Here is a 23,565-nt window from a genome sequence, read left to right as displayed (position 1 = left end):
TGGATGCTGCCCTAGGGCTGCCAGGAAACAGATACATGCTATGGCTGTATCCACGATTTCCAGGGCTCACTAGGGCGGCATCTATAATTTGCAGCTGTGGGGAACGTTGTTAAACCCTAACAGTTTGACATGTCGGCTGAACACTACTTACTAGCAGTTGATACAAAACCACCAGATTTCAGCCAGACTTAGGACACTTTGACATGGACCACAGGTGCAGCATGTTTTATGGTCTCAAAACCACGGTCCATCAAACGTCTGTACTGAAAGCAGGTACAACTCCTCACTTCATGCAGTGATTCAGGTACAGAGGAACAGACCATGGGCACATATAAAGCTCCAACTGGTATGAACCTATGCCTATATCAAAGTGGGAGAGGGGGTCAAGAGATTAACCATATTCCTGGTAGATATAAAATACACCATTGGTGGAGAAGACTACTAAAATCTTTTGTATTCATGTGAGGTTCCAGTATAGGCCAGCCATGACATTAAAATAAAAGAAACTAAACATAAAAACAGGTCTCTGAGTTGACAAGAAATGTCAATACTAGTGGAAAAGGCGTTTGGAAGATGGCAAGAGACCCTTCTGCAGTCCAAACCACCATGTGTTAGTAGGGTGCACAACTTCACAACACTTACAGAACAGAATTGTAAAATTAACCCCCGGTTAATCCCCGTAAATGAAGCTTATGAAAATCATTGTCTTATAAAAGCCCTAGATAATATACACTATTACCGTCTGACTTGTATAAACACTGCTCCCTACAGTAGAAATCTGAAGTTCCTTAAAATGAGTCTCCTGGTTGTTCCCCCAAAGCGAACTTCCCCAGGTAATAAAAGCTAAATTTAGTATTGTGAAAAGTGTTTCTCGCCTTAGGGGAATAAGCAATTTTAACACTGAAGGAGAACAGTAGTGAATAGGACAGTCTAGTTGTTGGCGGCATCAGCCTGCCGAGACCAGCCTTCTTCCTCCACTCCAGAGTCATACTCCTCCTCTGGCATTTCTTTATTTTGTGTTCTACAAAAAAAAAAAAAAAAAAAAAATAATGTTATTTTATAGGTAGATTTACAGGCACAGGTCTACAGGTTTTCAGTAGAGATGAGCGAACCTCGAGCATGCTCAAGTCAATCCAAACCCGATCGTTCAGCATTTGATTAGCGGTGGCTGCTGAACTTAGATAAAGCCCTAAGGCTATGTGGAACACATGGATATAGTCATTGGCTGTATCCATGTTTTCCAGACAACCTTAGAGCTTTATCCAAGTTCAGCAGCCCCAGCTAATCAAATGCTGAACGATCAGGTTCTGATGAATTCAAGCATGCTCGAGTGCCGAGGCACAGAACTGGCAACTCCTCCCTCCACCACTCTTCCTCTGCCTAGACCGACATTCATGGCTAAGCTTCCATCCAGTGCTGGGCCATGCACAGTCAGGAAGGGAAGGGCGAGTAAGGAGGAAGCCTGGACATTATAGGCAACAACTTGACACTTGAGCACCCATCATATAGGGCTGACAAGATTCCCAGCCTACCAGACTACACAGTTACATAGCCCAGCCTGAGAAACAAGTATTAAAAAGATCAAAGTTTATTCTCCCCTTCAGAATGCCGTATCAGCAGCAGACAAGCAGTACAAAAGCAGCCTCTCATGAATATCAAGAAATACATTAGAATTTACTTAAAAGCCATAGCACAAAAACAAAAATAATGATTGTACAGTGCTTCATTGTGGATTTTAACTTCCCTATTGAATTTAATAGGAATAAAAATCTAAAGTCTTCAGCATATCTGCACAGAAATTGACATGCTGAGGAATTTTTAATCTGCACGATGGGTCAATATTTCTTACTAACCTTTTCACTTTTGCACTAAGACACTCTGCAAAATTAGCAGCATATATGCCCCATTGAAGAAGCAGAAAGTTATATTTGCTTCATTAAATGTAAATGGGGCTTTATTTTTCAGCTGCAAAGCCAAGAATTAAGTGTTCCTCCCACAGTACAAACAGTACAGCAAATATTGCGGACACCCAGACTGACCTCATCATGTTACTGTGTGCCAGTCCTTAGTCCTAACTACTTTCTAGGAAAAATCCTACCAGTGTTTGTGTAACTCCTCCTTTCACGTCAGATCACTATTACTTACCGAATATAACTTGGCTCCTTTTTCCCTTCAACCACTTCCTGGTCCACCTCAACACAAACTATGTCAGAGTTTGGAACTTCAAACATGGGTTCAAGAAGGAGCTTTTCCTTTTAAGAGAAAAAAAAAAACGCAACAACTGTAAATCAACTTGCATTTAAGAGGGGGAAAAAAAAAAAAAAAAAAAAAGTGTTCCCCCCAAGTTCAGATTAGGTCACAGTAGTTTTGCTGGCACTCGTCCACTCCCCCCCCCCCCCCCCCCAGGTTACAAGGCTCTTCCGCTGGCAGCAGTCCATCTCCCTACACAATAAGCCGATGCTGCACGGTGTCATGTGCTGCATTTTTTTTCCCAAGGCAGAACAGAATACAATATCTCTAGAAACAGAAAACATGGACTTACCATGATAGAGCGGAGGCCTCTAGCACCAGTTTTTCTTTCGAGAGCCAGTCTGGCGATGGCCCGCAGAGCGCCTTCAGTCACATTTAATTCACACTAAAACACAACCCATGAATTTTACAATGTGCAATGAATAGAAAGCAGTCTGGAAAAAAAATATTTTTTAAAGCAATTAGAATCCAACCTTATCCATGCTGAACAGGGCTTGGTACTGGGGAACAACAGCATTACGGGGCTCTGTGAGGATGCGGACAAGAGTCTGTTCATCAAGGCTGTGAAGGGGCACCACTACAGGAAGGCGGCCAACAAACTCTGGGATCATGCCAAACTCAATGAGGTCCCTTGCTTCTACGTGACGCAGCAGCCGGTCCTTCTCTTCAATGTCTTGTACCGCATTTGATTCAGCACTGGAATTTGCTAGATCCGCGGCTGCAGCAGCTCTACGTCCTTTCCCCATATTAGAGGCTATGCCGAATCCCAAATACTGAAGGGGAGAAGGAAAACAAAATATATATATGAAAAACTAATGAATGAATTAAAGTTTATCTACTGCAAAGCTATGAACAGCTCCTTTAGATGTACATTTACACGTACCCTCTAAGAGTACAGTATCAACTTTCTCTGGTCTGGAACACCTGCCCAGTCTATGTATTATATGGACAGCCATTTATTCAAATGTCTGCCATACAATATTAAATTATAAAGGCTAGCCATAACTTCCCCTGGTGATAAAGTTCTAACCTCTAATTCCAGTTATTTAAGTTTGTCACAAATCAAAGTTTTTTTTCCATGCTAGCACCAAAAAGATATACATAGATAAAGAGGTGTTCTATCCCATGAAATCCAACATGCCATAACAGATCATGGGGAGGGTCTGATGGGACCTTAGTCTCCCTACTGAATGAAGCAGCAATGCACAAGCATGATTGTTCCATTAATTCTCTATGGGAGCTACCAGAGACAGCAGAGCATCATACTTTACTACATTCTGCTTCTCCCATAGAGAATGTATGTTTCACCGTAGGTACATTCTCAAAGAGGGTTTATACAATTCAGTCATCCAATGCGTCGGAAAACTCACAATCAGCTCAAAAAGTGTTTTTTTTTTGCACTTTTAAGTTTGAGTGAAAGCCTGTATATGTGCAGGAAAAGATCCAAACGCCTGCAGTAGAGCCCCTCATGAACAAGGAGGTGTGCAATACAGGTGGCTGTAGCGGAGCAGGAAAAAAAAAAAAATAAATAAATACTCGCAAATTTGGTTTTAGATTCATTTCTCTTCAACAGCAAATCTGATTTACATAGGAAAAAACATTCCTGGGTTTAGCATGGCCACAGCTATCTGCACATACTAGAAAGATCTGTATATATTATTGCTGGTGATTGATTCCCTTTAAAACCTAAACACTATTCAAGTACGGCTAGATCCCTAAAATATGACCAGCTATCCGAGCATGTGTCACACTTCAAGAACCCACAAATTTTAGTGTCAGATTGGGAAACCTCTGGATATAGTACAAACCTTTTCATTCTTCCTCCTACTGATGATCCTGTCCAGGCCATTAAAAGCTCCAGATGCTACAAAGAGGATGTTTGTAGTGTCAACCTGAACAGTTTCACCACGCAATTTCCTTGAGTTTTTCTCGGGTACGTTAACAATGGTGCCTTCAAGAAGCTTTAATAGACCCTAAAACAAAACAAAAGTTTAGCAGGTTTTAGTAGAACCTATTATAAGAACAAAAAAAAAAAAAAAAAAAGGAAAAGCCAAACACCAATCCTGTATTCAGTAGCCAGTGTATATATCTGTTTGTAATATATGCATCAAGTTACATTGTTATGACAGCTTCCTACTTCCAATGTCGTCAGTTCGTAGCTGATAAGGAAGTCACATGCCATGAGCTGGCTTGGTTGGTATAAGGTGTGTATGATAGGCAGTCTGCACATACATCTTATGTTGCCATCATGAGTAAATGGGGTGATTTAGCAGAGCTGCATAAGATGACAATGATGGGCTTTTGGCCCAAGGGTGGTAGTACTCAGAAACTGCAGTTTCTAAACTGTTTGTGTGCTGCGATGATGTAAAATTCACTGCAAGTGGATAAAATGGCACTGCAAACATACATGGAAAACTGCAGAGCCCCATATGCCATTAAAATGAGAGGTGCGTGTTTGCTATGAAGATGTGCAAGGGTGGACCAGGTCACTGCCAAAATGAACCCGGGGCTACCAGATGTGTCTAGAACAGTTCAGCAAACCCTAATGTGTATGGGGCTCCAAAGCTTCAGTTTTCACGGCAGTACTGTAATTAGACCTCCGGCAAATGGTTGCCTTCTCCGATGAGTCACATTTTCTGCTTTACCAAGAAACCTGATGTTGGTGTGTCAGGTGACAATCAGAAGGAAAAAACGCCCTTTAACCATGGCTGGAAGAACACAAGCTGGTGGTGGCAGCGTTGTGGTCTGGGAATGTTTTTGTGGTATTCTCTGTGCACTCATCCCATTTGGGTATGAATCGTCCTTGCAGATTATGGGTGTATACATACACTGATCATCTTCTCTGAAACGGATGAGACCTTCCAGCAAGACTATATAATGTCTGGAACAGCTAGAAATATCCAACATTGGTTGGAAAAGCATGACCAAGACTTTCTGGCCCCCCTCAAACTGATCATCTCTTTGGATCCTCCCCAACACCCTCTGGCAGCTGCGGGATGCTTCGCAGTCAGCATTACTCTAGATACCGGTGATAACCTGCCAGGACCCTAGAGTAACTCCCAGCACGTCTAGCTGCTGTCCATGCGGCATCTGGTCGTTAGTCATGATATTACTTATTTTACTTATATTACTTATATATGTCCTGAAAACCATAATGGTATAGGAAAATGAAATGTCACCCAATATGTATGTAATTCCTAAATATACATAACCACTATACATAACTAAGTAGGGTAGAAATCAGCCATACCTGCTGTACACCTTCTCCACCCACATCCCTGAGCTGGTGGATGCCAGGGACACTGCCAATCTTGTCAACTTCATCCAAGAATACAATTCCTGAAGTAAATGGAAACTATGAGGTATGGTAGACGCATATATGAATTCCCCTTTGTATACATGGGGGAGGGAAAAAAGCAGCCTGAGCCAATGATGTGAAGGGGAAGGGTTTATTAGACTCTATAACCACTGATCTCAGTTCTAGTCTAACAACAAGGAATAAGATCTGTGAATAGTAGGTAAGCAGCACAACTGGATGTTCTTTTCTCACAGCTGAGAACCATAAACATTTTACTCTACTGCCAATGTTGTCAACTAATGGCATTTTGTTTTTTGAGGAACGAGTTGTATCTCAAGATTTTAACACACACAGACCCACTTAAGGGTTATCCAGCAGTACAAAAACATGACTTTTTCCAGAGACAACACGACTAGTCTCCATTTGAGGTGTGGTTTGTAATTAAGCTTCATTCACTTCAATGGAACAGTTTTACAAAACCTGCACCCAAACTGGAGACAAGAGTGGTGTTGCCTCATGTTTTTGTAGCGATGGATAACCCTAAACGTTAGAGAACGGGTACTGGAATGAACAGGCTTGCACTGTCCTGGGAGGGAGATTTACACAATAAAGTACTAGATGGCCTATGGGGGAGTTATTAATGCACTGGCTTTCCAAGAGGCTAAGGGCCCTATTCCACAGTAACGATAATCGGCCCCATTTGGCCCGATTCGGACGATTATCGTTCGGTGAAATAGAGAGAACGATCAGCTGATCGTTTATTTAGGGCCAGACCTAAAATTATCGTTCCCCCACCGCGCATCGCTACGGTTGAATAGCGGTGCGGGGCGGGCGACCAACGATTTGACAAGCAGCAGCATCATACATTACCTGTCCAGGCTTCTTCTCCGCGCGGTCTTCATCCCCGGGTCCCGCACGCTCCATCTTCAGAATCTTCAGAACCGGTCATTCTGAAGATAGAGCACGCGGGACCCGGGGATGAAGACAGCGCGGAAAAGAAGCCTGGACAGGTAATGTATGATGCTGCAAGGACATCGGTAACTATGTCCCTGCAGCCCTCGCTCAACGATCGCCGCTCGTTTACTGGGCCTATTCCACGGCCCGATCTAGCAGATCGCCGCTCGTTTACATCATTGATCGGTGAACGGAAAGAAAGGCCGCCAGAAAAAAATATAACTACAAGGGAGATTGCATCACAAAAGCAGCTCTGGTGTAAGCAGCAAACTGAAGAGATTAGGGAAAACTTTTTACCCAAGTATTCTATCTAGGACTCAATAAGGGCCCTTTTGCATGGGCCAGTCAGGCAAATGAGCATTCCTAAAAGCGACAATTGCCAATACACGGCCAATGTAAAAGTACCAGCTGACTGTACTGTGCAGCCCTGTTGTCAGATGCATGTCAGCGTAAACAGGTGATGCAGCAGTCATTTGTGTGGTCACACAATGAAGCCTTCTAAAAAGGTCCTATCCCAACTTCCTGTGTTGGTTTTACTGCTTCTAGAGACAAAACTCCCCTAGTGGATGGCAATTTGCAGGCAAGGCACATAGTGGCAAGGATTATAAAAAAAAATAAAAAATTCTGGGATAAGGAGACATTTTAGGTAAATTGATCTATAGACATGAGTACTCAAAATACTATAGGTTATCAGAGAAGGGAGTGGTTTGAAATGTCACCATTCAAGCTGCTAAGGTCAATGAGAAAGTATGTGGACTCGTAATTCGATAAGAGTGATAATGAAGCTTATTTGTATAGTCTTAAACTACAAGCCATCAAACACACACACCTTGCTGAGCCTTCTCCACGTTGTAATTGGCATCCTGAAGCAGTTTGGCAACCACAGACTCAATATCCTCTCCCACATACCCAGCTTGAGTCAGGGTTGTACAGTCACATATAGCAAAGGGGACATCCAGGCATTTGGCCAGAGTCTGTGCAAGAAGAGTTTTACCTGTGGGACAAACATCAATACAGAACTGATTACAAAGGAAATACCTAGCATAGAGCTATTAAGGTGACCTAGCAAGGCATAGGTAAGTAAACAGAAGTATAAGCTCAAAAGACATGACTCACATGGACCTGACATGATGTGATTATTGTTATAATTCTATAAGGAGATCAGATTACTAGATTAAACATACAGGCTAAGAGTTCAGTTATCCATGGGTGCCAGTAATCCTGCTTAGTATGCAGGCACTCGCAGAACGTGATCAGATAATAGTTGAATACTACAGGCATGTAATTCCTATATAAAGAGCCTAACTGGACTATATAGTGACTTACGCAGTGTAATAAAACAAGGGGAGCACTCACTTTGCACCATAGTTTTATACAGTGTGGATTTCTATGGCATGGATTTGACTCGGGGCAGTAAAAGGCCAGTAAACGTGGCAGGGCAGTGGAAGAATCTGCCTTATACAGAATGGCAGAAAGGCTACACGGCCCTTGTTAAGCACTGGAGGCTAGTTGCCTAGCAGACAGTATCTATTCTAACCTCTTTCCATTGTTCTAGACACTGCCAAGGCATATTTTCTGTGAACTACCACAGAACAGGGAACCCCAACTACTCAGTGGTCTGTACAAAACAGAAAACAGGGCCATACGGCATTAAGCCGTATAAGCATTTCTCTCTGAAAAGACGTTCCCTGGCAGGACTGTTAAATGTGTTTCAACACAATCGCTCCCATTATTGGATTACTTTAGTTTGCTGTGCATGCGTTGGTCAGTACCAGGGCTCCGGACTGGTCGTTCAGCTTTGTTCCAACCTTGGCAACATTTTTCTTAAGATTACTGTAAAACTTATTTGCTAGAAAGAAAGTCAATCACTTATCTAGAAATCTAAGATCTAGGATCATGTGCTTAAGTATTTGTTAGGAACTCTTACCAGACCCAGTTGGACCGAGCAGCAGGATATTACTTTTCTCTAGCTTGATGTCGTCATTGTTGGAGTCCAGCACGTCACCTCCTCGCCTCTCCTGCGGCATCTGCTGGTTCACCTGCTGCTGCATAGATGCTCCCAAGGCATTGCCATGCGGGCTGATCCCAGCAATCTGCAGAAGTTCTGGAGAGAGAATATGCCATATAGCTAAAGGGAACACCATTCTTAACATAGGATAGAACAGTGTACATGCCATCACCAAACTTCAAACTAAAATTTAACATTGTCCAAAGTATGTCAAGTATGTGAGCCCAATTTAAAACACAGAAATGGCCTAGGATGCGACAAGGATTCATGCACAATGTCGAGAGAGGACATGCAGAGTGACCAGGACTGGGAGAGCTTGCAGACATGTTGTTAGTATGACAGGTCATGCATGGAAAGAGCTTTGCTTATGTTCAGACTGCGCAGTCAATAAACATCCAGTATTAAAAAGGAACCAAAACTAACATTTTGATTAAAGTGATCGGTTCTTATGTCACATATTCAATAGTGTAAATTTCTAGCATGATCAGTGTCACACAGTGCTCACTATAAGGAATAAACAGAAATAAAAAAAACTCTGGCTGCAAACAGATCACCTGAACATACTGGGGGCAAAGGGGAACCACAAAGTCCAATGAGAGCAATAGCGAGAGGAAACTTACTTGTAAATCTGTACTCATCTTCCCGTCTTCTTATCTCTAACTCTACAGAAAGGGGATTGAAACAGTGACAGGAAGAGATCATAAGCAACCTGCTTAGAAGAGAAATAAAAGCCCAGAGTTTGTAGGTGTAGACGTTGTCTTCTGTGCCAGACTAGGAATGAGATTTACACCGGAGAAGTTCTACACCTCAGTAAGTGTCTCTTAGCAAATATGCAAGAGGTCACAATCATAAGGCAACTCTATCTACAGCTACTGCTGAACGTGGATATCTATACAAAGTACCTGTACCCTAACCCACATTGTGTGTTAAAAGTGTCACTTATTCATAACATCCCCCTTCCCTTTTGACAAGTCCAAAACATGCCAAAAGCTTTGATCAGTTGACGTCTGGGTGCCATTACCCCCACTAAATACTAGGGTGAACAAAAAAAGTACTCAGATGAGTGCTTTCTCCGCTCGCCATCTCCTCACTACAGTAGATTGATCTAGAAGTCTAGAGAGCTCTAGGGTACAAAATACTCCCACAGATACATTGTCCAGTCCGAGAATGGGGCCCCAGGAAGGCGCTTGTGTTGTGATGGTCCCGATATGGACAATTTCACCATCTTAATATCCCCAAGCAGAGTAGTATGGCTCTATAACTAGCTGCCCATTCCATTCTGAGCTCCCTGAAGAGCCCTGGTACTGGTGACAGCTCCAGGAACTTATATTGCAAAATGTGTCAAGTTGTTGTAAGCATTAGGGCTCGTTCCCACTGAGCAAAAGCAGCTGAATTTCTGCGCTGAATCAGCGCTGAAATTTCAGCCGTTAAAATAGGTGCAGAGCTAATTTCCATTGTGTTGAATGGAAATTCTGCTCTGCAGTTCACACAGTGGAATTTCCGCACTGAACTAATCCGCTTTCCGCCAGAAGAATGAACATGTTCATTCTTCCGCTAGCGGAAGCCTATACAAATCAATGGGGCTCTGATTTTCTGTTTCAGCGCGGATTCAGCGCGGAATACAAGCGTAATACAAGCGGAAATTACTCGCTGAATCAGCGCGGAAATGGGGAAAAGGGGGGGGGGAGGAGGATTCTAGTATATGTTCTGGTATAGTCTAGTTTACTCACCAAATACTCGCTGAATTTCAGCGCTGAATGCATGCGGATTCAGCGCGGATTCCTCGAGTATTCCGCGCTGAATTTGTCAAGAGCTGATTACGAGCTGAACACTTTCCTAGCAGAATACGCAGGGATTCTGCTTGCATTCTGCTTATATTCTGCTCGGAATTCAGCGTCAGTTGATTTCAGGCGGAAATATTTCCTCGCGTAATCCGCTCCTTTTGCTGTGTGAACGTAGCCTTACTACTGCTCTAGAGGGAGATCAGGGCGGCTATGGGAAGGAGGATGCAAACTACACTAACCCATCCTTCAATTTTTGCAAGATGGAAGCCTATGGACATGTGAAGCTTTCCACATGTACAAACTAACCTTATGGCACAAACTGTTGTTAACCCAGCCCTACTATGTTATTGCCTTGGATAAAAAAAAAAAAAAAAAAACACACACTTGTTCATCTCCATTTACAATGCAGGATAGGATGTCATGTCAATATTGCTGCCCATAGCAAGATTAACCATTAAATACTTTTACCCCCAGTTCTGATCCTGTGGCTTTGTGCTGAAGACAAAGAAATCCGTCTAATCTGTTCTCTCTATCTTTGCCCTAAACACACCTTCTTACCAAGCCAGCTCATGTAAACAAGCGCTTTGCAGGCTGTATCTGCAACTTTGTAGCTTCTTTGTAATGCTGGGAGGGTTAATTAAAGAGTGTCAAGTTGCTAATGAGCTCACTAGTATTAATTCTCCCGGCATTACAAAGCTATAGATACAGCCTGCCTGGGACTGGTTTACATGAGCTGTCCCAGAAGGAAAAGGGGAGCAGGGTGTTCAGAGCGAAGATGGAGAGAACAGCTCAGACACAGATTTCTTTGTCTTCAGCACAAAGCAGCAGGATCTGAACTATCTAGCTGCAACATATGAAAAAGTTATGTTTGAGTGGAATACCCCTTCAAGGCCATGTTCACATACAGTATGTTGGTCACTATTTGTATGCAAAAGCAGAACTGGCTACAAACACTGACCCCATACTGCATGTGATTTCAGCCTAAAGGATAGCTATATTACTAAAGTACTGATCAATTTTTTACCTTAAGGGAGAAGTCCGGCAACATTTTTTATTAAAGTATTGTATTGCCCCCCAAAGTTAAACAAATCACCAATATACACTTATTACGGGAAATGCACATAAAGTGCTTTTTCCCCTGCACTTACTACTGCATCAAGGCTTCACTTCCTGGATAACCTGGTGATGTCATGACCCAACTCCCAGAGCTGTGCGGGCTGTGGCTGCTGGAGAGGATGATGGCAGAGAGATGCACAGTGTCCCTCCAGTGCCCTGTGTCCCTCAGTGTCCTCCTGCCATCATCCTCTCCAGCAGCCACAGACCACACAGCTCTGGGAGTCGGGACGTAACATCACCATTTTATCCTGGAAGTGACATCACCATGTTATCCAGGAAGTGACATCACCATGTTATCCAGGAAGTGAAGCCTTGATGCAGTAGTAAGTGCAGGGAAAAAAAAGCACTTTATAAGCATTTCCCATAATAAGTGTATATTGGTGATTTGTATAACTTTTTGGGGGCAATACAATACTTTAAGAAAAAATTTCGCCGGACTTCTTTAACAGATGGACGTGTCAATATGTGCATTTTTTTTTTCCATATAAAACCCAGAAGAGAATCCTTGTGAAACAGGACATTCAATAATTTACTTGACGTCTGCACACAGCAAAGCCCAGATGAGCCAGCATGACAGAAAGGTGACAGAGAGCAAGCATGCAGAAGAGCAGGGGCAGAGGTTAATCAGTATCCAGGGGATGCAGGCCCACTGTACAAACAGAAGCATTGTGTGCCGCTTAAGCTTCATACACTGGCATAGCAATGGATGACAAATACAAAAGCTGATGAGCAATATGAGTACAAGTGTTTTATCCTCCTGTCAAATTAATATTTATTATAAAAAAAAACAAAAAAAAAAAACACAACAACGGATACAGATAATGAAATACACATTCTAGATTCTGCTAGCGTCTGGGGAAAATAGAGGGAAGCACAACATAAGACCTGAAATAGAGACAGCTAGGTTGCAGACTGTGCCGCCAGCCACAGATCTTCTCTTAACATTGGAGACTGCATACCAGGAGTGCAAATGACCGGGTTTAACATGAAAAACGATAGCTACAGTATGTGACGGCAGTAAGTGCAAAACCCTGTGCAGGCAGATGCAAGTTTGTTTAGGCATATGTACAGTATCAGCTATAGATGCAGTAGGGTGTAATTCTATATTGGATACATTATGGGTTTCCATTAGTAAAGAACATGGGTGACCATTGTAACTGTACAACAAAGTAACGCTGGTACACAAGGTAAAATATACCAAATAGCAGCACTATCATTAATTGTAACTTATGGTATAGGATTGGAAAACATTCAACCTCTGATACTCCCACTGATCAAGAGAACAAGGGTCCCTTGTCCCCAAAGTGAACGGAGGAACATTGCTTATCTTTGGCTGCTGCTCCATTCACTCTGTGGGACTACTGAAGATAGCCAAGTGATGACCCACATTTTAACTCTTGAAATTGGACTTTGCAGCTACGAAAAAAAAAAAGAAAGTCAGCAGGGTGTAGCTGTAGAATTCTCCTATACAGGGGATTTATACTTGCAGCAAGGTTGTCAAATTTCCCCTGGAGGGAACATTCACACTAGGGTGGGTTCACACTGAGGAATTCTCGCAGATAAATTCCGTCGGCTGTAAGCGCTCACGGACACGCCCCTTTCCGCCGGCTCCATAGACACCGTTCTATGGGCCGACTGATTCCGCCGAAAGAACAGACATGTCAATTCTTCGGTGGAATGCGGAATCAGCTGGCTCATAGAACGGTGTCTATGGAGCCGGCGGAAAGGCGCGCATCCGTGAGCGCGTTCAGCCGGCGAAATTCGCAGAATTTATCCGTGAGAATTCCTCAGTGTGAACTCACCCTTATAGGATCTGCTGCATATAGCAATGTAACTAAGTGTTAAACACAACATCAAATCTGCTGCAGATCCTGTATGCATGAATGTACTCCAACTGTGTGTAAACCAATAAGTCAGCAATCTGGAAGAAGTTATTAAGTCAATGGTACCTAACCACATTCAGTTTAGAGGCAGGGTATATGCAGGATGAATGCAGCCACCAGAGATGCCACCAAAGGTTTTGGGAATGTGATCCAACAGGCAGTATGTCTTCATGCATATTTTAAATGGAACAGAACTCACCTCGAGGTGTTAGAGAGGCCTGCTTCTCCACTTCTGCTTGCTGCCTTACGTTGACTGGGATGTTGTTGTATATCCGCTTGTAGTGATTGTACACGGCCACAGCAAGCACTTTCTTTGCAAATGACTGGCCCACCACATATTTGTCGAGGTAGTTATATATCTAAAATGGAATCAACATTTACCAATGCTGAGCACTAGAATACTGTCATTGTAATATATTGTCAGAAGAACCATGAAATGGGAAAAAAAAAAAAAACAAAACATAAAAAACTAATTAGGAATTAGAAACACATTCACAAAGTACATGCCAAGAATACATATATAGGGGAACTTCGTTAGACACCTCTCATTCTGGTCTTAAAAGGGGTTATAACAAATGGGAGGAGAACTAAAGTAGAAGTCTGGTGAAAGTTTCTAAAGTATTGTATTACCCCTCAAAAGTTATACATATGCCCAATATACACTTATTATGGGAAATGCTTATAAAGGGATTTTTTCCCTGCACTTCCTACTGCATCAAGGCTTCACTTCCTGGATAACATGGTGATGTCACTTCCTGGATAACATGGTGATGTCACAACCAGACTCCCAGAGCTGTGCGGTTGTGGCTGCTGGAGGGGATGATTGCAGGGGGATGCTCAGTGTCCCTCCAGTGCCCTGTGTCCCCCTGCCTCATGTAGTGCCCTGGAATACTACACAAATTATTCTAATACTTTAAGGCCTTGTTCACATGTTCTGTAAATTTGTTCGTAAATGCAGATTAGACAAATTTAGGGCCAAGCGATTTTTATTGGGCTACTGACCGTACGGTAAAGACCGTAATTGCGGTACAGATTAGATATAAAAGTATATGGAATACGCATTTTTTTTCCTCAGACATTACACACTTAACGTTTACAAATAGATACATTTTTTGTGGATTGCATCTGAAGATTTTAGACACATATGGTCCTGCAAAATTACTGAATGTGTGAATGAGACCCAACACTACCCAAGGGCATTTTCACCTTCTTAGCCTCTATGTAGCTCTGGTTTATTCTCTTCAGTGTGACCAGGAAGCAGCTGTATTTCCCCAAGAGTACATTGTAGTCTGGCACTTAGTAACTAATTTACAACAGCTCAACCTCACATGTGTCACTCTACTGACCAGTATACAGTCACCCTGCTGTAGAGAACCCACTAATACACAGTGCTATGGGATCTCTACCCTGAATATTCTGCCTCTACCAAATTACCCTTCTTTAAGAGCTGCGCTTCATATACTTCCTTCATGCACTTCTAGAAGCCTGTATACAGAAAGTGCTGACCGGTGAAACAGATTAAATATTATATTAACACATTTTAAAAGGGGTGTTCCAGTTTAACAATGGTATTGTGAAGAGCTGTACAGATTTCTGGTACACCATACTGAAAATATTTCGGCTGTCCTTTGCTGAACCAAGTGCTCTGAAAGGTGGCCTCATTGTTCAAAGTAAAAAGCTGTATGACCTAGTGCTGCCCCGGGTATTGCATGTACGGTGCTATTGCTTCTAGGGAACAATTCCTGTGTACATACAGGCATATGAAACCAGTTTTTAGTTGCAGAAATTTTTGCATTAAAGTGTCATATGTGAACGTACTCTAACGTTACCAAGACACACATCTGCATTTTGAGATACTTGAGGCTGGATACACATACAGCAGATTTGGAGTGTCTATTCTCCAACAACGAACAGAACCAGTGGGTGAAGTTTTCATTACTTCATCCACATCTACCAAAAAATTCTGCTGTGTACATTTTACCCCTCAAACGTATGTGAAATCCACGGCATTTAACACAAGAGTCACAACAGATTTACAGTAAAATCTGCTGGGGGACAGGATTCCAGCCTTACACTACATTCAGTTTACAGAGAATTCCTAGGCTATATAAATGTATCCAGATAGCTTTTGGGAGGTACACGATCTCTACAAACATTCACTGCAATGGCTTAAAGTGTACCGACATTATATAGCACTTTTTTTTTTTAATAGGTCCCTAAACTGCTCCTCCTGTATGCCACCAACTTCATATGAGTTATCCAGCCCTGATGGTAAATGGAGATCAGGAAAACTGAGGAACTGAAACTCCAGATACAGTATATTAGAAAATTGCTGAACTTTTTCATTACACCATGATTTATTTTAATGGACAGAAAATTAGAAATCCCCTAAAAGTCTTCTAGTTTTTTGGAAGTTACAGAAGTAACATAAATCATGTATTTCCTAAACAATTCCCAATGGCCATATGACATTCGGTGTATATCCCATTGAGGTGGTTGATGAATTGACCAGCATACCTTTTTGGGTGGTGGGGGAGGTTTTTGTTGGAACGCTAGTTTCACAGCTTCAGCCGCGGTCTCCGGTTCCCGGTTTATAGACTTTTTAGAATCTGCCTCTGATAGAACAACAAAGAAGTGGTGGCATTTCTCACACTTTACAAAACGGGTGGAGGCTGCAGAGAGAGTGGGTAAAGGGTTAAGGAGAATTCATCCCAAACAATGGACAAATTACATGAATGGCTAAGAGAACAAAACATACAGACAAAGGTTTCCACATGGGTGCACAGGTCCCCACACTTTGGGCAGCGCAGCTGATTTCCTCCTTTCCCTGAGCTGCCGGACGACTTCTTGCCACCTCCTTCACCCACAGATTTCTGCTTGGAGAAAGTACATAAAATGAATCAACACGACAAAGGCTCCAACATTAGAAGACAATGGATTTCAAAACTAATACTACCTTTCCATCCCCTGATCCGTCTTTGCTGGCACCATCTTTAGAGGCAAAGTACACAGTAGTCTCAGAGAAGGCTCTAAATGGTATCTTCCTCCTTACAGGCGCCTCAAGAGTGCCAGGTCTTCTAAAAATTAACAGATGTCCCCGACTGCAAGCAACTCCTATGGAAGACAGACATGATCTGTTCATTTACTCTAAAAATAAGCATTTCTTCTATTAATCATTGATTGTAAAAGATACAAAAGGGTAACTACATAAGAGTGTATTCACACATGGCGCATCTGCTGCACATTTGATGCAGTGTCAACATCTATAAAAAAACAGCTGGTTTCACCCCCATGAGATGACATGGATATGCACCCACCGCTTGGCTTACTACTGAGATGTGGAATATTCAGAAGCGATCGCCTGCTGTAGGATATTGCGAGTAGTTCAGGATGGTAGTTAATGATGATAGACACTGACCAGTCATAATGAACATAACAGGTGCTCCTATTTCCAATGGGGAGAGATTTATCAATCAAACTCAGCAAGGCCTAAGAGACAGGAGCAGCTTACTAACTGAAAGCCAGGTATCCAGATGTACTTGCTGCTGTCACGCAGTGCAGCTTTTGGGGGAGAACTAAGGATAACCTGCCACTAACATCTCTGCCTGTGCCACAGACTCCATTCTATGCACAGGCGGATTCAGCCATCCGCCCAAAGAATGAACCTGTTCCGTGGGCAGCGAGTTATCTGCCTGGATTCCGTAGTGTGCAAACACCCAGAAAGTGGATTCACATTTACATACAGCCAGACCACTGCATTTAGAGCAGAGGAGTGGTGTTCAGTAACCTAGACAAAGAACTGTAAACAATTAAAAGAAATAAGTGGGCATATCCGAAGGTGGCAAGTATGCTAAGAATGTATAGCACAAATATTTCATTGATGAGCCCTGTAAGATTTACCCTGTTCGTTTAGATAAGCATAGCCTTTTCATAGAAGTCTATGACAAGCTGGCTCCTCTATGCCGGGATCTTTTCCAGTACATACAGGGCACAGTACTGATAAAATGCTACTTATATTTAGTAGTCCAGCAATAAAGCATCCAATAGAGCAATGGAAAAACTGTCAACAAGGTAGGTGGTAGGATTTATCCAGTGCTACTTTAACCTGGTAAATGTCAGAACTGACTGTACTGGGTGTGGTGGGAATTGAGACATATTGTATTAGGCAACTAAAACATGACGGGTGCTGGTTCTCAGAGAGCCGCTTACACCATGTGCTGTGGGGAGATTGCTATAACACCACTGTTTGGTTACGGGAACACCGTTTACAGTGTAGCAGAACATAGTCTATTGCTTTCTATTATCAGTCATTACAGGCTGGTTAGAGCAGGATTACGGATCCATTGATCACCATTGTCTCATCGTATGACTACAGATCCAAGATGTACACATGGCATGGACAATACTATATCACTGTGCCTCAGCTTTTACACAGGCAGTATTTATGAGGCTTTTCTCCCCAGCAGCAGTGCTATTCAGCTGCACTTAAAGAGGCCCACATGATATGAGTGTTCAGGGTTATATGCCTCCACCCAGGGTTTGTGTATGTAGTTTTGCCATGTGCATGAACAATTTTCTCTAGATAGATAGAAAAAAAAAAAAAAAAAAAACACTACAAAAGTGCACAGCCGAGTGCTTCTCCTAATGCCTGTCCCTGTGAGAGCTGTACTGTTATCTAACCATGTGAAGAGGTGACCCGGAGATATAGCTTCAGGTTTAAGAGAGCTCAGAACACGGAAATAAGGCTGGGTTCACACTACGTTTTTGCAATCCGTTTTTTTGCAAAAACGGATAAAAAGATGGATGAAGAAAAAAGTTTTGATCCATTTTTCCATTGAATTCCGTGTGTGTGTGTGTGTGTGTGTGTGTGTGTAAACACACACACATACACTAGTATATAGAAGCAAAAGGAAGTCATTGGACATGTATTTTTCTCAAGTTTCTTAAACAATGTGGAAAAGCATAGAAAGCATAGCGAAGCAGGTCACATGTGTGGGAAGTAACCTCCCCCCACCTTGTGCCTGTTAGATAAGCAGTGAGTTATGCGACAGTACAGAGTGCCCGGCTATGCTATATGTAATGTCAGCAGACACGGCACCGAACACCAGTATATTGTTATAGTCTCCCATTACTGGCAATGATACCTGGGCCCCCTGGGCATAGAAGCAGCCAGTGAGACCCGGGGCACACAGGGGAGACATTCACAGTAACTATTTACATTCCAGATGGGATTAAAGAGGAAAAGAGACCAGTGAGGAATACAGTCCTTGAGCAAAGGTCAGGGATTTTCCATATATTATTGTTGCAAAACACAGACACGCAGCAACCTCAGGAACCCTCACCCCGACACGTAAACAGCAGCGCTACCTCTGTACACACATACACGTGTATGCCCTTGACTATGTAATCACATCTATGCACAGATCACTTAAAGGGAGCTAGCCTATTTTATAACTGTAAGAATACCTAAGCCCGACATTGGTATTTTTATTCTGGAGTTATATTTAATATGGCAGCAATGATGCACTAAGGAGGATCTGTCCTACACGGCTCATTTACAGGTAATGGAGGCATCACCTTTCTATACGTCCTACTAGGGTCCCCCACTATGATGGATCCAAAATAGATGAAATCCATTCCCTATATGCAGCTACCTGCAGGTTCCCAGGCGAGATCAAAAGTTTCACATTTAAAGGAATTGTTCCAAATACATTGTCCCCTAGCCACACGATAGGCAATTGCTGTATGATTGGGGGTCCTGTAGTTGGAACCTCCTATAGTGACCATGAAAACAAGGGTCTTGTCAGGTCTCCAGCAACCATACACTGATCACCTATCTGGGACTTGTGTCTGTAATACAAATGTGCATACTATAACAGACCCGTGTGCAGGGCCAATAAAGCACACTTGCTAAATGTTATATGACTTTTTAACATACATTGTGTTGTTTAGGGTGCCTTCCCGCTGCAGCAAATTCCTCTGCGATACTGCATAGCATTACAGCCCATGGGCTTTACATTCACAGCAGATTTTTATTCCGTCGCAAGAATGTAACCACGGCCTTTGCCGGGCCAACAAGCCAATACATCACCTGTCCACCCTCTAGCTTGCTTCTCTGGCTCCCGGGTCATTGACGTTCCGCTCAGATTGTTGTTTACATCCAGAGTTCTCCCATGAGCTGCATACATGTCATTAGGATTAGATTACATGTTCTCCGGCTGACAACACTGCGGAAGGCATTCAGCAAGACTGCCTCCCCAACAATAGAAGCGGCCATATTGAAAACAAACATGCCCAGCCAAGTGCCAAGGCAGGAAGGGGCCTTATACAAGACAGATGATCAAATTCTAATGTGATTTAGAGGTTGGGCTATAAAACTGACCAATGTGTTTTATGCTGCTATGCCCTTCTATCATCCCAAATATAACAGTGTAATGCAGACCAAGTGGCCTTGCTGGTCTATTACAGCCTATGGCTTTGGCACAGTATACAACTGACTACCTCCTTAATGGCATGTGGATGGAATCTTGTAATCAACACCACTGGTGTACTCTGGCCATGTTAAATGTTCTATAGAATGCTACTCTTGCATACAACATAAGATCCAATCCTCACCACTCTCCCAGGGTCCTCCTGGGACAGACCCATCTGAACAGTGACAGCCTGCTCCGCAGCATTGTCTCACTTCAGTCATTAGTGGCAGCAGCATTCAGCAGGGGACTCAAAGACGAAATCTGAGAATCCCTAGAGCATCGTTTTAAAGTGTCACGGTTGGTTTTTGTTTTTTTGCAGAAATCAATAGTCCAGGCGATTTTAAAAACAACTTTGTAATTGGGTTCATTAGGCAAATATGCCATTATCTGCATTCAAAAAGACTTTGCCCAGCCCCCCCCCCCCCTCTCATCCACTGCTCATTATCAGGAAATCTCGACTCTTACATCATTCGAGCCCTGTGTAATCTATGGAGAGGGGAGGAGGGAGATAAGTGGGCAGCAGAGAACAAATGATTATATAGTGGGTCTATGTGAAAGTCGCTATTCAGAGGTCAGTTCTGACTTCAGAGGAGATAGCCTGGGGATGTAGCTGTAAATTAACTCTTTGTAGTTCTGTTTTGGTGCCTCACCTCCCTCCAAATAAGAGAACCATGAAGACAGGGGGGGCAGCTTCAAGCGGCTTTTACATGATAAAAATGCATTTTTTGGCGAATAAACCCAAACTACAACTTTTTTTTAACTCGCCTGTACTATTGATTTCTGCAAAAAAATTTAGACGACAGTGACACTTGTATGCAAGAGCAGCTATATATATTTACATTGCAAATGGAGCGCTGAGCATCCACAGCATTGCTTCTGGATATTTGCATTTCATTTCCAAGGCAAATTAGGTGTTGTGGTGCACTGAGGACGGGTCAGGGCAGACCAGTGCCCTCAAGGTGATAGTTTTGAAAGTATTTGCCCTGCTGTAGTGGGGTAAAAGGGGTAAAATATCTTTTAAACCAGGATGCTACAGGACGCAAATAATGAAAGTTTCTCCCCCTTTCTTCCTTTTGAGGGTGGAGTCATACATATCGTATTTGCAGTGGATTTCATGCTGCAAGTTTCTCGCAGTGAAATCTGCTGTGATACTGATTTCTATCCAAGTCTATGACACTATTCCCACAGCGTATTTAAATCCTACTTCGAGAATATCATGCTATAGACTTGGGACACCATACTTACCTGTGCACGTTCCACCATTGCACTCCCGCATGCCTCTCTGGGTTCCTGTTCAGTGACAGCGCGCTCAGCCATTCATTAGCTGAGGCAGGACAGCACAGTGATTGGCTGAGGGGGCTGTCAGTGTGCAAGGACCCAGAGAGGCATGCAGGAGTGAACCGGTGGAACGCAGGAAGATAAGCATGGTGTTGGGAACAAAGTAGTTAATTTTTACAAGCCTGACAATTTCTCACAATGGAATAAAAATTTGCTGTGGAAAAGGAGTGACAAACTTTAATAAAAAATTAGTATTGCAGCAGATTTCACTATGAAACCTGTGGCGTGAATACGGTTGATGTGAATCCATCTTAAAGGAAACCATCAGCAGGTTAGACAACTCTAATCTGCTGATAGTTCCCTAGTTGTATTATAAAAGTTCAGTCTCGGCACTCACTATAATGCTTCATAATATTAATTGTAGAAAAACGGTCATCACAAAAATACAACGGTAACAGGACGTTTTGGCGTCAAGCCTTCCTCAACTTGACGACGAAACATCCTGTTGCCATTGTATTTTTGTGATGAAATTTTTTTACAATAAATATTATGAAGCATTATGGTGAGTGCCGAGACTGAACTTTTATAATACTACTGAGATTTTTCTCTTACTACGAGCACCACCTATAAACACAGAAGTGCAGTCTAAAAAAAAACTTTTATAGCTCCCTAGTTGGCACAGGGCATTGAGGATGAAGGCATCTCTCTCACCTTCATCCTCCGCGCCATCCCTGTCCTCTCAGCTGTGAAATCTGCCTGGTAAGCTGTTGAGAGCACTAAGGGCAGGGCTACGACCCCCTTTCCCCCCACCCAAAAAAAGTGCAATAATCCAGCATTAAAAAGAACATGGCTACGGTCTTCAAAAACAGCCCCACCCCTGTCGTCAGGTTGTGTGTGGTAATACACCTATTCCATTGACTTTAATGGAACTTAGTTGCAATACCATGCAAAAACTATAGACATGAGTGGTGCCGTTTATAGCAGAAAGCAGCCATGAGGTTTTTAAAGGGGTTATCCAGTGCTACAAAAACATGGCCACTTTCTTTCAGAGACAACAAGACTTTTGTCTCCAGTTCAGGTGCGGTTTGCAACTAAGCTCCATTCACTTCAATGGAACTGAGCAGCAAAACCTGCACCCAAGCTGGAGACAAGAGCGGGGCTGTCTCTGGAAGAAAGTGGCCATGTTTCTGTAGCGCTGGATAACTTTTTACTTACCTGCTCCAATCACCCACAGCTCTTCCAACACCCCAGGATGCAGTGACTTGCCTTAGCCAGCACCTATAGGATCCTGATATAACAGGAACAAGGAAGAAAAGAGGTGAATACCAGGGAGCGCAGCTACAGGGAACCAGGGTCAATAGCCAATAAGGGCGGCTTCAATCCTAGTTATAGATAACCCTTTCTATGTAGCAGCAATAAGGATACATAGTGGGCAGTATAATACACCATGTTACCTTATAGTGTACACAGGTTCCCTCTACTATAAGGCACAGTGGTGGATACCTTGTATACAGTCATCCTCAGCTTGTAGCTCTCCAGCTGTTATAAAAACTACAACTCCCAGAATGCCCTGAAGTCTAAGGATCCCTGCACTAGCACTGTATACAGCGTTATGCACGCACATACTACGCAGTACTACAGAGAAGAGGACGCAGGGACCGCCCCCCGCCACAGGTGACACACACAGGTGGTCGGCGCCCTCGCCCCCCCCCGCCACAGGTGGCACACACAGGTGGTCGGCGCCCTCGCCCCCCCGCCACAGGTGACACACACAGGTGGTCGGCGCCCTCGCCCCCCCGCCACAGGTGACACACACAGGTGGTCGGCGCCCTCGCCCCCCCGCCACAGGTGACACACACAGGTGGTCGGCGCCCTCGCCCCCCCGCCACAGGTGACACACACAGGTGGTCGGCGCCCTCGCCCCCCCGCCACAGGTGGTCGGCGCCCTCGCCCCCCCGCCACAGGTGACACACACAGGTGGTCGGCGCCCTCGCCCCCCCGCCACAGGTGACACACACAGGTGGTCGGCGCCCTCGCCCCCCCGCCACAGGTGACACACACAGGTGGTCGGCGCCCTCGCCCCCCCGCCACAGGTGACACACACAGGTGGTCGGCGCCCTCGCCCCCCCGCCACAGGTGACACACACAGGTGGTCGGCGCCCTCGCCCCCCCGCCACAGGTGACACACACAGGTGGTCGGCGCCCTCGCCCCCCCGCTCACCTCTATGCAGGGAGCTGCTGATGATCCTGGCAGCGCAGGAACAGCTAGGACTGGTCATGGTCCTGGTGTGAGTGCTGGAGTAACGGGGGCAGGCAGGTCCCGGTGGTGCGGAGACAACGGCTGTACCCGGGAGCTCCCAGATAGGAGCGGACTACAGGAGAAAGCCGGAACCCAACAGCGTCCGGGCCCGGCCAGCAGCCTGCTATGTCGTCAGCCCGGCTGGGGTGCAACAACCCAACCAATCACAAACGCGGTTCGGAAAAGCTGACGGGGACGTGCCGATTTTACGCTCTAATGACG

The 23,565-nt window shown here is 43.9% G+C and overlaps 1 protein-coding gene across 2 annotated transcripts; it reads right to left on the bottom strand.

The window, feature by feature from the left end:
• Nucleotides 1–286: 286 nt before the first annotated feature.
• On the bottom strand, nucleotides 287–23,518 carry CLPX (caseinolytic mitochondrial matrix peptidase chaperone subunit X). 2 transcript variants are annotated; one of them, XM_069985447.1, is made up of 14 exons: nucleotides 23,266–23,518; nucleotides 16,250–16,407; nucleotides 16,052–16,166; nucleotides 15,811–15,965; nucleotides 13,493–13,652; nucleotides 9,131–9,172; nucleotides 8,430–8,606; nucleotides 7,332–7,496; nucleotides 5,501–5,589; nucleotides 4,059–4,223; nucleotides 2,724–3,023; nucleotides 2,543–2,635; nucleotides 2,146–2,252; nucleotides 287–1,021 (listed from the first exon to the last, which is right to left on the bottom strand). In XM_069985447.1, exons 1-14 carry the CDS (start codon nucleotides 23,321–23,323, stop codon nucleotides 931–933), a joined length of 1,875 nt encoding a protein of 624 aa, XP_069841548.1. In that variant the 5' UTR covers nucleotides 23,324–23,518; the 3' UTR covers nucleotides 287–930. The 2 variants fall into 2 exon arrangements, with proteins under 2 accessions (XP_069841548.1, XP_069841558.1); XM_069985457.1 differs by lacking the exon at nucleotides 9,131–9,172.
• Between the last annotated feature and the right edge of the window lie 47 nt (nucleotides 23,519–23,565).

This window comes from Dendropsophus ebraccatus, chromosome 1 (genome assembly GCF_027789765.1).
Source record: "Dendropsophus ebraccatus isolate aDenEbr1 chromosome 1, aDenEbr1.pat, whole genome shotgun sequence".
Classification (NCBI taxonomy): Eukaryota; Metazoa; Chordata; class Amphibia; order Anura; family Hylidae; genus Dendropsophus; species Dendropsophus ebraccatus.
This window is presented reverse-complemented; position numbering and strand designations above follow the sequence as displayed.

What these genes read in the sequence shown, in the direction of transcription:
- CLPX (XM_069985447.1), bottom strand. Translation starts at nt 23,323, where the DNA reads ATGACCAGTCCTAGCTGTTCCTGCGCTGCCAGGATCATCAGCAGCTCC. An exon ending in CAGCAGCTCCCTGCATAGAG is followed by an intron (nt 16,408 to 23,265) that starts GTGAGCGGGGGG and finishes TGTCTTCCATAG; the next exon opens with GAGTTGCTTGCAGTCGGGGA. An exon ending in CCATGTGGAAACCTTTGTCT is followed by an intron (nt 15,966 to 16,051) that starts GTATGTTTTGTT and finishes CTCTCTCTGCAG; the next exon opens with CCTCCACCCGTTTTGTAAAG.